We start from the raw sequence: 13,980 nt of genomic DNA on the forward strand, positions 1-13,980 counted from the left end.
AGTTCAAGTGTATACACTCTGAAGGAGATTATTTCGAAAAGAAGAAGGTAATGTCAGACTTCATCAACGAGGATTAAAATTAAGGTTGGTTCATTCCGCAAATTATATGATCAGCCTGTGTATACAAAATTTTAATGCATTAACAATCCTGAATGCTTGACATTTCAATCCATAACTGCAGGGGTGAATCCTATAAGATTAATAAACTACATGTACTACTAATAATGATAATATAATTTTACATTAGATCAGTGAGTCTGTCCATTTGAAGCTTTATAAGTCCGCATATTTATATATATATATATATATAGATATAGATAAAAATATATATAGCCTATTGGTATAGGGCGCAGAGAAGAAAGAAAAATTGCAGAAAAGTACCTGTAAAGAACATATGAAATTAGTAATGTAAGATTACTTATTGTTGCAATCACGATGATTTTGGCGTTTTCTTCAGGAGTCAGCCGCCAAAACCAAGGTAAATGCAACAGATAAGCAAGGGCCTCTGTTTCGAACACGAGATATACTCAGTACAGTGTAAATTACTGTGATAGTGAAGTGAATAAAAGCGGGAAATGAGTGTGAAAGCTGACGTATATCTCGTGGCTGACTCTACAGAGGCGGAAGAAATACTAATAATAATAACTGGCGTAAAAGTGAAAAACTAAGGAAATAAAATTCAAAGATAGAAGGAATGAGATAGAATTAAAATAAATTAGTGGGTCGAAGTGGTACTTCTGATGTCAGCTGAAATAAATATTGATACATGATCAGGTATTTCATCAGGGGACTACACCTGACCATGTATCAGGAACTGCATTTCTATACTTGTCCATAGTAGTAGAAGAAAAGTGAAAGGCCAAAAAGGAATGAAAATGAAATTAGCACTTTCTAATACAGTATGGACAAGTTAGTCCCAACGCAGTGTAATTTATTTAGGTAAAAATAAGCATCGAGTTGGGATTAAAATGGTTAATATCAATATGTTTAATATAAATATGTGGACTTTAGTGTAGGATTCAATTTTGTACAGATAAGAAATCAATGTATTTTAAAAATAGATTTGGAACAAGCAAATCGTATAAGGGTGAGGTATTAAATTGGGGAAGGGGAAAAGGAGTATTTTAAATAAATAAGTTAATTATAAGTAATCTCATGAATGAGATTATTAAAACAAATCCATTGGATATACATCAATAATAAATTTAACTTTGATGTCATCTATCGTATCAACTGTCATTCCAGTATTTCCAACAAAATACACAAAAAATATAATATGCACCCAAACCATAAGACTAGCTAATATATGCAGTAACCAATTACTGTTCACCAAAGCTCTACAACTCCTTTATAATAAGCTGGCCAACAATAATATACCTATTTCTTTCAATATAGTTTCCCATGTTATCAGTAATAAATTTACTTATAATTTACTATATACTGGTCAGTTCTAAACGGATCTGTATAGTTGTATATTATCTGGTGGAATTCCACTATTTGGTAAGTAATAGCTATACATGATTTCCGATGCAACTATTTTCTTCGGATTGATGACTTTATCTCTTTACGTACTAAGTTTCTACTGTTATGTTTTCACTTTTCTCGTATATCCAATGGATTTGTTTTAATAATCATTCATGAGATCACTTATAATTAACTTCCCTTGTTGAATCTTGGCTTACTTTTATTTATCTGCCCATATTGAGTCTTGGCTGACTTCTAATGATTTGTTTTAGGATACGGTTGATATCGTATGTAGAATTTACCCTGTGAATGCCGGATTTTTCAAGCTTATGTTAACATACTACCCCTTTGAATATCCAATTCTAGATTTTCCCCACTAAAATCATATAACAGCGTTCAGATTTTAGTGACTTTGGTCTATACCACTGAACTGTTTCATGTCCCTAAACTTGTTTCCTGTTCTTTTATAATTGGATTCTTGACTACACTACCAATGGATGTGTCAACAGGTTCTTTTTCCTGGGATGCATTTATTATTCTTTCTTTCTACAGTGATCCACACCCAATACTACATGTGGATATATCTAATTTGATATACATGGAATTATTTCCTGTTCTTACATACTGTAGTTATTTCTTGGAATTATTTCATTTACATGGACTTATTTCCTGTTCTTTTATGATTGGATCCTTAACCACACCACCTTTAGATCTTTATTCACCATGTTACTGTTGACATTCACAATAATGTCAGTTGACATTCACAATAATGTCAACAATAATGTCATAATCAGTTGACATTCACAATAATGTCAACTGATTATTTTTCCTTGGTTTCAGTCACTATTATTTCTATAGTAAATTCATACCAGTGGATTCGTCTAGTTTTATATACATGGAATTATTTCCTGTTCTTCTATACTATAAATGTTTCCTTGAAATTATTGCATATTCATGGACTTTTTCATGTTATTGGATCCATAACTGCACCACCTTTGGCTCTTAAGTCACCATGTTACTTATTTCGTGGGATTTAAACCAGTTCTGTTCCTTGGATGTACTTTCACCCAAATTTGGATAGATTATAATTATTAATTTATTTATTTCTCAAAATATTTGATGATTCTTATTTACCATACTCTGATACGTTTACTTTTCAGCTTATTATAAACGTAGCCCCATCATTTAGCCTACGTGTATATGTTTTTTGCCACCGTATAATTCTTTATATATTAACGGTAATTTTTAATTTTATATGACTGTATCATTGTAAAGCCATACTATTCCAACCACGTTTCTTTTTCTTTTCCTTTTTCCAACCTAATTATAAATTATCTCCATGCACTTGTATTCTAAATACGACTATAGAGGTCTCTATTTTTCCGCTATTTTGAACTTCTTCGCAGCTTACTATTAAGTCCGTTTGGGTTTTATAAATTGCTTTCTCATATAGATATATTGCTCATTTGGTTGAAGCCTGTATGCGTTCGTGTATTTTATTGAATTTGTGCCTATCAGCTCCCTGTCTTTATTTTTCCAGCCAGCTCATTTTCTCTTCGCATTTCTTGAAATACTCCAGGTATCGTACACTTTCACTGTCTTATCATATTTCGTTTTAGATTCATTTCTCGACATGTTTCGACACACATATTTTTCCTTTCAATAATTATTAAACTATTAGTGTAATACGAAGTTGAAACGAACGTTCCTACTTCAATTGCTATTTTTCGTCTTTATTTATTTAAAATACCTCTTTTTCCCTTCCCCTTCCTCAATTTAATACCTCACCATTATACCATTTGCTTGTACCAAATCTATTTTTAAAATACATTGATTTCTTATCTATACAAAATTGAATCCTACACTAAATTCCACATATTGATATTAACCATTTTAATCCCAACTCGATGCTTATATTAAACATATTGATATTAACCATTTTTATCACAACTCGATACTTATTTTACCTAAATAAATTACACTGCGTTGGGACTACCTTGTCCATACTGTATTAGAAAGTGCTAATTTCATTTTCATTCCTTTTTGGCCTTTTACTTTTCTTCTACTACTATGGACAAGTATAGAAACGCAGTTCCTGATAACATGGTCAGGTGTCAGTCCCCTGATGAAATACCTGATAATGTGTCAATATTTATTTCAGCTGACATCAGATCAAGCATTTTTGCATTACCTATACAGTATTAGACCATTTACTAAAAATGTCCTCCCCCATATCTGATGACAGATATACCATTTTCGTTTTATTTTTATTTTCATTTTTATTTGCATTTTATTAGTATTTTGTTGTACTAATTTTACTTTACAGTTCCCCCAATTTATATTGGCGTGACAATTCAGCCCATAATTACTTAATTCATCATAACCTCTAGGATATTAACATTCTTTCACCTTTCACTAATCTACTACTCTTCTTTTTCTGCTTTCCTCATCATTGTAGTTACTGGCACCTTGTGTAACTTTCACATCCATTTATGCATACTTAATTTAATTTAATATTAATACAATTTATATATATATATATATATATATATATATATTATTTATTATTATGATTATTATTATTCATTAGTAATATATATTACTAATGAACGGTCAATGTCAATACACCATATTTTGTTTGTAGTGACCTCAAAGGTAGTTAGAATGGTATCGATTTAATTGTATCTCATATTATTATTATGATGATTATTATTATTTTCTCCCAAGAGACACCCGCTTACGGCTATTAACCAGGAGGGGTAAACATTCAAATATAAGTTATACATGTAATTATCCACTTATAATTTATACATATCATAAATCTATTATACATATTGCCTTATTTTTACATGATAGGCAGCTAGAGAGCATAAGCATAATTTGTAATTTTACAAGAAATTGGAGAACTTTAAGAAATGTTCACATCTACACAACTATTTACAGCGAGATAACAAAACGATAAGACATATAACATAAACATAACAGGATCGCCAATGCGGAACAAAAACGGTCCTGACCTCAGTTCCATCTTCATTTCCTGCATTCTGTTTTCATCTATGGACTTTACTTGCTCGCAGCATTTATAGGTGGAGTAATACATTCTGAAACACTTCAATCCTGTACTTCTTCTCTGTGCAAAGCCTTTCTGGGTCTATTTGATGATCATTTTACATCTTAATGGTGTTAGAGGGAAAAATATCGCTGGAGACTTCCCAGCTGCGTGAGCGCACTACTGAGTGGACGTGATGGTGTCCTATTCGTCGCATATCTTTGCACCATGCGGAGCCGAGTCAGCAAGTACTCAACTTTCAATTCATTTTAATTCACAATTTCATATTGTGACTACCTTCAGAACGAGTTGCCATGATATTGCACTACCTTGAATAAGTAAGGCTTCACTAATAGAGAAGACTATTGTTACTTATTCTCGGAGGATACCACCACCACCCAGACGGCACTGTTTCAAGGGTTGGCCTTTCATCGATGGGCGGGTAGGTACCCTGGTATTGCAATTATGACAATCCAGTTATGATCGATGCCAATCTAACTACCTTTGAGATCACCAGGACAAAATATGGTGTGTTGATACTGGCCGTTCATTAGTGAATTTTCAATTCGTAGTCTTATGCATTATGCAAATATCCACAAAATATCCTCTTTGATTCAACCTTTAATTTCGAATAATTAGACACATCTTTTAGGTTCCTCATATTCTTTTTCATTTTCACCTTAATTCTTCTGTTTCTTACTTTCCTCTTTCTATTAGTTCTGGCATCTTGCGTTCTTTACAGTTCCATCTATATGCATTTTCCATCACTTCACACTTAATTTAAACATAATTATATATATACTGTATACAGTAATTTTACTAATTTGGTCGAATAACAGCGACTATAAAAATTTTTCTAAATAGAAACCTTTAAAGATGTCTGAGAAAACACCTATAATAAAGGATAAATTTAAAAAAGTGTTAATTTTTTAAAAAGTATCTGTAAAAAACTGCCAAACCCTTCTAGAATAATTGTTCCATATAACAAAAAGAGCACCCATGATATTGACCTTCCAAATTTCAAAGCAGGAAAGCCGTCCGAAAACGTTATTCAAAGATATATTAAAGGGGCAAATATTAAAGGATTTTGATGGGTAACTATTGAAAAAACGTCTCAAATAACTGTCACAGATTAGTTTCGTAACGCCTATGCAACCCATTGTAAACGTGGCACGTAGTAGTAGTAGTAGTGGCATGTGATGCAAGAAAGCAAGTGTATGAGCTTATGCAGCATCAGCCAAAAAAAAAAAAAAAAAAAATCACACCATTCCCTCCAAATGCCTGTCCAGTTCCTCCTTAAATTTATTCAACGTATCAACTTCCACAACGACAGATGGAAGTTTGTTCCAGCAATTAACCACCCGCTGGCTAAAGACAAATTTCCGCACACCTATTCTACATCTGTCCTTTCTTAATTTGAATTTATGCCCCCTTAGGTTCGTAATCTGAACAAGTGGAAGGATCCCATCAGAATTCAGCGTGCTCAACCCATTCAAGGCCTTATACACTTCAATCAGATCACCGCGCAGGTGTCTAGTCTCCAGCCACTGCAATTTGCAGAACTTAAGCCTCTCTTGATAAGAGGATCCCTTCATTCCCCTCACCAATCTTGTTGCCCTTCTCTGTACACGCTCAAGTAAATCTACATCCTTCCTAAAATGAGGCCTCCAGACCTGTACGCAGTACTCAAGGCGTGGCCTGACCATTGCCTTATACAGAGGGATAATCACCTCCTTTTCCCTGCTAGCAAAATTCCTATATATCATTGACAAAACCTCATGACCTGCCCTGGCAGCCTGTCTGCATTGCTCAGAAAACTTCATATCTGCCTGCACAATTACTCCCAGGTCTTTTTCATTTTCTACCACCTTAAGTGTAGTACCACACAGTTGGTACGTTTCTCTGGGATTACTTCTACCCATATGCAGTACTTTGCATTTGTCAAGGTTAAACGTCAGTTGCCACTTCTTAGCCCATCTGCCCAAATTATCCAGATCCTGTTGCAGTAGCACACTGCCATTACTGTCATTAACAACCCTGCCAACCTTTGTATCATCTGCAAACTTCGACATTAAGCCTGATATACCTTCATCAATATCATTGATAAATATACAAAACAACAGTGGACCTAACACCGAACCCTGTGGGACCCCACTAATAACATTAGTCCAAGAAGAGCAGCACCCATTGATTACCACCCTCTGTCTTCTCCCACTTAACCATCCTTTTATCCATTGTAGCAACTTACCCTTAATACCATTCTGCTCCAATTTGTACAATAGTCTTCCATGCGCAACAGTGTCAAAAGCTTTCCTGAAATCCAAATATATGATATCAAAATTATTTTTTGCATACAGTTCCTTTGTAACCACATCATAATATCCTATCAAATTTGTCAGACAAGACTTGCCCTTAACAAACCCATGCTGTGTCTGAATTATTGCTGCAGTCTTGTCTAGATGATCCTGCAATGCATCTTTAACCAGTGACTCCATTATTTTTCCAGGAACAGAAGTTAAACTAACTGGTCTGTAATTACTCGTGTCACCCTTCGATCCCCCTTTGTGAATTGGGGATACATTTGCACATCTCCAGTCCGTGGGAACCTCCCCTGAGTCCAAGGACGCTCTCATAATTATGGCTAAGGGTTTGCTTAGTTGCTTTGCCGCCTCCTTTAATATAACTGGATAGATCCCATCTACCCCAGGTGCTTTTCTTACGTTTAACTTCAACAATTTCTCCTCCACTTTGCTTTCAGCTATTACAAAATCATTAAGTATCCTGCTACAATTTGATAACCTTCTGCCATTTTCAAACCTTAATAATTCCTCACGTGTGAATGTAGATGCAAAGTACTCATTCAGTTTGTTTGCTATCTGAGCAGGATCATCAACAGTCGAACCATCGATGTCAAGTGGACCAATCAGATTCAACCCCTTCCTTTTAGAGTTTATATAAGTAAAGAAATCCTTGCTGTTTTTCTTAGCATCTTTTGCCAAGGATTTCTCGTAATCTGCCTTCGCCTGCCGAACCTCCTTTGTGACCTGATTACAGATTAACTTATATCTGCCATAGGCTTCTGAGTCGCTTGATAATTTATATGCATCCCATGCATTTTTCTTCTCTGTTACGAGTCTCATTAGTTCATTTGACAACCATTTAGGCCTAAACCTTGAACAATATTTCTTAATAGGTATAAACCTTTTAGTAGCTTCCACGATTAATTCCTTGAATGCTTCCCACTTAGAATTTACTGTTGGTAACATCGTCAGTTGATCCCACTGTACAGAATTTAAAAACTGTCGGAGACCACTGTACTCGCCTTTACGGAAGCAAAAACCCTTTCCTTTACCCCTGATGGTAATTAAATCTTTAAGTAAATTCCACGTCAGTACACTGTGATCACTGCCACCCAGTGGTTCTTTTATCTGCAAATTCCTAATACATGAATGATCACTGCTGATAACTAGATCAAGAGTATTACTTTCTCTGGTTGCCTCTCGAACATGCTGCTGCAAAAAACAATCATCCAATAAATCCACAAAAGTCTGACTAGTGTGTGAGTGACCAACCCACAAGTTCCAGTCAATATCTGGGAAGTTAAAATCCCCCATTATAAGACATTCCGATTTACTAGCCCACTCTATTTCTCTGTACAATTGTTCATTGTACTCTTTCAAATCATTAGGCCTATAACACACTCCTACTCTTATTTTTGCTTTCGCAGTGCTTATGTCACACCAAACTGACTCAACAGTGCACTGTTCATCTATATCAACTGGATGCACTTCTTTTGATTTTATGTTTTTCTTAAAGATAAAATCAAAAACACGTACACTGAATTGGGACTAAAATGCCATTTTAAAGGAATGAGTGTTTTTAATGATTAAATCATTTTTATTTTGTGGACTTAAAAATTAGTATAAATTCATTCAAGACAAAGCAAGTCAAGCTGTTAATTCATCTCAACAGCTTAGTGTAAGAACGTATCGGATATCATTAGACAGCTAAACAACCGATCTCAGGTTTTTATCGAACTAATTTAAAAAATTAATGCATTACATAATGATTTCATCTGGTGAAAAGAGACAGAATTGGTTACAACAACACCCAGTGCTGTGATAATCACTGCGCAAATCACCATTCCAAATTATTTCATTCCTCAAACGCCAAAAGACCAGAAATTTTCGTTCATGCCTGAGGTGGCCGAGGCGTTATATATTTATTATCTTTTATTATTATTATTTATTTTTTTAAATTGATATGACGAGTCATACATCCGGAGGGAAAGTGGACTCGCAAACTGGCCGACTGATGCAATAGTACCAGTGTGTCGCGCATTATTATAAAATTTGTGGAGGTGTATGGGCTCGATTTCAAATTATGCATAACCACATCTAGGCACGACAATTATAAGATCTCTTGTACTGCAAATAGTACATAGTCAATTTATTAATTTTACTAAACAGTAGATTAAAATATTTGAATTCAACTCACAGAATAGCGACAAAACGGAGTGATACTGTAGCACGAAAGGGTATTAATAGTTAACAGGAAGTATGTTTATAAATACCGAATATTCCCAGCGTTTAAGTAGACCATTAAAGCCCTAAAAAATTAAGCTAATATTTTAGAGTAGACTTATATTCCGAGTAATTCAGAGTATAAAATTCTAAGCTTTGTATTAATAATCAGTTATTAATACTGTTCAGGTATTTATTTGCATTATAATATTGTATGAATTACATATTTGTTTTACTAAAATGTTACATCTTTTTTTAAATTTTATTTTCGCTTCCTTCCTTAAACGCCAGGTGGTGGAAAGAGGTTGTGCGTTACAAACCATGACTACCATGCTACAAACGAAAAGTTTTATGGGGGGGGGGGGGGGGAATGACGAGTTATGTCCGAATTAGTTGTCAATGCAAATAAGAATTGCATAATTGATTCTAAACCAGTACTTAAGAATGTACAGTATATTCATAGAAACTTTTAGATTTGTGAACCAAGTAATTCACAGTTACGCCCTATTTATTTCTCAGGTTTGCTCTATTTTATCCTTTATTTACTTATCACTGCTATTTTTTTATTTATTTATTTTTTTGCCCTTTACATTGCGCCAAATATTATACATTCGTATAGCTTCTAAAATTGCTTAGCAGAACAGATATGCGCTATTAGAAGTAATCTTCGTATCACTTCCTTGTCAAATAAGTAGAATGTGACGTAATTCTGCATATTTTTAGAGCAAGCTATTCGCTCTTCACTATTTGTTATCTAACTGACAATTCTTGCGTTTCCTTTAATCCCGTTTTCCACTAGCTTATGTCAAACATGGAGTTACTATATTATTAAAATTTTAAAACGCACTTTAAAAGCATCAGAGACAACTATTCTGTATAACTTAGGTGTACACTCTTCAGCAGTTATTCTAGCAAAAAGCACAGCAGTGTATTATGTGAGAAATGTTTTTAAGAAATTATAAAAGGAACTGTAATCAAAGCCTATCCATGGTAATCCAGAAAGTGAGTAATGAGAAATAGCCAGAATCATATATGTTTACTTGTTTTTAGCATATATTTATTTTATTTAAATATATATCAATCAATATACTGTATTTAAATCAATTTAATCAGTTTAAATCAAACAATACAATCAATTTAAATTGATTAATTTAAATCAATCAATATATTTATATTTGTTTTTATTTTTATTTATTTATGTTTTTTACAGTGATTTCTATTGCAAACGACTGGATCACTAAAACAACAAAATATTTAAATTTTCTGTAAACGAAATAACATAGATGACAATATGTTTAGCTTATACAGCCATTTTTTTCAGTAGCTGTTATATTTTTGAGACCAATGAAATGTTATAGCAAATAGAAATTAGGAAGCTTGTTGTAGCTGATATTAGTTAAAATTTTGTAATTAACACATATTTCGATATATAGCATAAATTTTATTATTTATATTAGTGTTAACAATATTTGCAAAATGACTCAAGGAAACAAAGCATATAAATATATAACAAAGCTTTAAAAAATAATTCCAATAGTTAGCAACAACGACTGTTTTAAATGTTTTTACATATATCATATGGCCAGGAACAGGCCAAAGTTATCGATGCTATCCGGATGCATGGTTGGTTTGGGGGGCTTTCATCTGTTAAACTATGTTATAAGCATCTAAAACATTCAAGAGACCTCCTTCTAAATGTATATCGATCGTATCGGGGGCCCCGGTAGATTGCATCTAATGCATCCCTCCCCCTCCATTTTTCATTGCCCTGGTCATGAAGATTAACCCTCCGGGGTCGTAGCTTGATACAGATTGAAAGTTTAAGGGAGACTTTTTTCAGAGCAGTGAGTGACCAAACTAATTTAGAACAGTTTAAAGAACGTAGGTTACCAGAAATTACTAAATGTAGAAGAATATCGATTAAAAGGAAATACAAGCAGTCTATTGTAAGGTAAACAATCAGCAACGATATTTATAAAATTAATTCTGAAGATACGTGTGTTGCCCACAGGCGTGCATCTCCAGTCACCGTCTTCCCCAAACCGGGTATAAAAGACATGGATTCGAATACCGGTAATGACGCCAGGAATTTTAAAGGCTTTTTTTTTCACGACGTGGCTGAGTTGAGGGGCGAGGGTTGCATGGTTTTTCGTACAGAAGAGACAAACCGATCACAGAAAACAAGCAATTTACAGACACATATTGATGCCTCATTGCCTTTGGCGCTTAAACACACACACACACACACACACATGGCATTCATCTCTGCAATGCAGGCAATAGAGCTACTAGGCACCGTTTCAATGTTGGAGTCACGCTCAGATAAAACTCGAATTTTCCCCGGGGATAATCAGCTTTCTCTGGTCGCCCCGCTGAAAGTTATATTCGCATTTCATAGCATCTGTGAGATGCAGACAAGGTTAGATTTATCAAGGAACAGTGGCACTATGGTCTGAGGTTGTGGAAGAGGGGCTCCAGAACGTTGCAATTACTTCAGTGCAGGGCCCCAGCAACCTTCTTTTTAGGGCTTCCAAAAAATATGTCTCAGGGACCCAGGATTTAGGTTTCACCCACAAGGTCAATACCAACATCTAGCATTGAATGCAAGGCTCGAAATGGAAAATTGTACGTAACGGAACGCTCTTCAAGATAATAAGAAAAGAATGCAGGATAGGAACAAACCGACGTTCTGGTTTGTTTCTGTCTCTTCCTAGAGTGACTGTGTAGTGGGGCTGCTGAAAAACGAATACAGTAGGCTGTATTACTAGGACACAGTGGTATGTCATTCCATGGTGTAGGTCAGGTGTGACAAACTCATTTCTGTCGCGGGCCATTTTGTGTGATGGTATGATTTTTGCGGGCCGCATAAAATTTTCTTAAATATTATATATTGATTCAGTAGCATAATCAGGATAATTAAAACTCATATGTAATTAACATTTAAATTTTTATTCAGATCTACAGAATACAAGTAATTTAGAATTTAATATGTATAGTGAAGAAATGGGAGTAAAGCGGCTGTTGATGAACCTGGTAACCAAAGGAGCGCAAGGCAGCCAAAGTAACACACCTCTATTATTGGAAACGTTTCGGAAATTGCTACAAAGACTGAAGATGGATTTTGTAACAATAACAATTTCCGAAACGTTTCCTAATAAATTGTAACTAATAGAGGTATGTTACTTTGGCTGCCTTGCGCTCCTTTGGTTTTAGTATATATAATTGTTATATTATTATTTTTATTTAAAAATTAAATATTCAATATATTTATGAAAATAATTAATTTGTTTTCCCGGAAACCTGCCAGCGTTTACCCCCTACTAGTTTTTCAACATCAGGAGTCAAAGACTGGGAACGTACAATTTTCAGTACGTCGGAAAGATGTTTATCTGTCAATCTCGATCGCCGTTTTATTTAATTTCATACATGAAAATAATTGCTCGCATAAGTATGTACTCCCAAAGTAGCATATAATTTGCGCAGTAAACTTTTTAATTTCCGGGTATTTTTCACCTAAGTAAGAATATATTTTTGGAATTCCTACTTCTCGACATTTGTCTTTCAAAAATGAATCATTTTGGAAATCAATTAATTCCAGTTGAATCAAAATGGGTGCTTTTTCGATTTCAAATGAAAAAGGTCCAACAAAAAGAGAAAACATATCTTCTAACTCTTTAAAATCATTAAAACTCTTATCGAATTCGTTTTTGATTTCCTCAATTTTGTCACAATATTGTGAGAAAGAGCAATTTTGATTTTGTGTTTTTAATTGCTCACAAGTAGGAAAATGGGTCAAAACGTATTTTTTAAATGATTTTAGCAAGTTGTTTTTGTACAAAACTTGCAATTGCGTCGTACATGTTCGTTATTAACTTATTTTTACCTTGCAATGAAATGTTAAGATGAGGTGGCTTGTAATATTATTGAGGTGGCTTGTAATATCAATTAAAAATGCCAAATCCTTAATCCACAAAGGATGTTTTATAACTGATACATTTTCATTTTTCATTTCAAGAAAAACTGTTATTTCCTCCAAAAGCATATAAAATCTCTTTAAAACTTTGTGGCATGATAACCATTGAACTTCTTTAAGAAAAGAAGTAAATTGCCGATGGTTGAGTGCTCTCGCTCGAATAAAGTTGATTGTTTTTGTTACTGTTTTCAATACATCGTCCATTTTTAATATTTTTAAACACAGAACTTGTTGATGAATAAGGCAGTGGACAGCCATGGGTTTCGGTTTATCTGGGTACTCAGCTTGTAATTTTCTAATCAATTTTGACACAAATCCTCGATTTTCACCTGTCATTGATTTAGCACCGTCGGTTGTTACAGACACAAGTCTGTCAAGTGGAAGCTTACACTTTTCTAAAATGCTCCACACAGCAGCAAAAATATCTTCACCAGTCGTAGTTCCAAGAAGAGGGATAACTTCCAACAATTCTTCGGTGATCCTTATGTTATTATCGCAACCACGAAAAAATACAGCAACTTGAGCAACATCTCGTATATCTGTACTTTCATCAATCGCAATTGAAAAGAACAAGACTTCTGTAGATATATCCTGTAGTTGTGAACTGATGTTATCTGCCATTTCGCTAATTCTCTCTACCACTGTATTTCTTGATAATGAAATATCGCGAAATGATTGCACTTTTGAACGAACCATCATTGAACGATTTTGAACGTTTTGCTAACAAATAGCTTATTTCGTAACTTGCCCTTACTACTGATTCATTAGTTTTCATGAATTTTGTAAATACTTGTTGTTGACTATGAAGTGTTCTTCATTGTTTTTAATTTTTCTTCTCTTATTTTTCCTTCGAAGCCCGAATATTGTTCCTTATGATTAGAGTTATAATGCCGCTTAATGTTGTATTCTTTAGCAACACTAATATTTTCCTTACAAAATAAGCGTGTAATTTTACCGTTCACTTCCATACA

General features: G+C 34.1%; 1 protein-coding gene across 1 annotated transcript; it reads right to left on the bottom strand.

Moving 5' to 3' along the window:
* Nucleotides 1–5,369: 5,369 nt before the first annotated feature.
* LOC150088822 (general transcription factor II-I repeat domain-containing protein 2B-like) lies at nucleotides 5,370–13,630 on the bottom strand. The gene is made up of 2 exons (XM_090370331.1): nucleotides 13,238–13,630; nucleotides 5,370–5,405 (listed from the first exon to the last, which is right to left on the bottom strand). Exons 1-2 carry the CDS (start codon nucleotides 13,628–13,630, stop codon nucleotides 5,370–5,372), a joined length of 429 nt encoding a protein of 142 aa, XP_090226457.1.
* Between the last annotated feature and the right edge of the window lie 350 nt (nucleotides 13,631–13,980).

This window comes from Mastigoproctus giganteus, chromosome 3, assembly GCF_048544385.1.
Source record: "Mastigoproctus giganteus isolate SK-2022 chromosome 3, ASM4854438v1, whole genome shotgun sequence".
Taxonomy (NCBI): Eukaryota; Metazoa; Arthropoda; class Arachnida; order Uropygi; family Thelyphonidae; genus Mastigoproctus; species Mastigoproctus giganteus.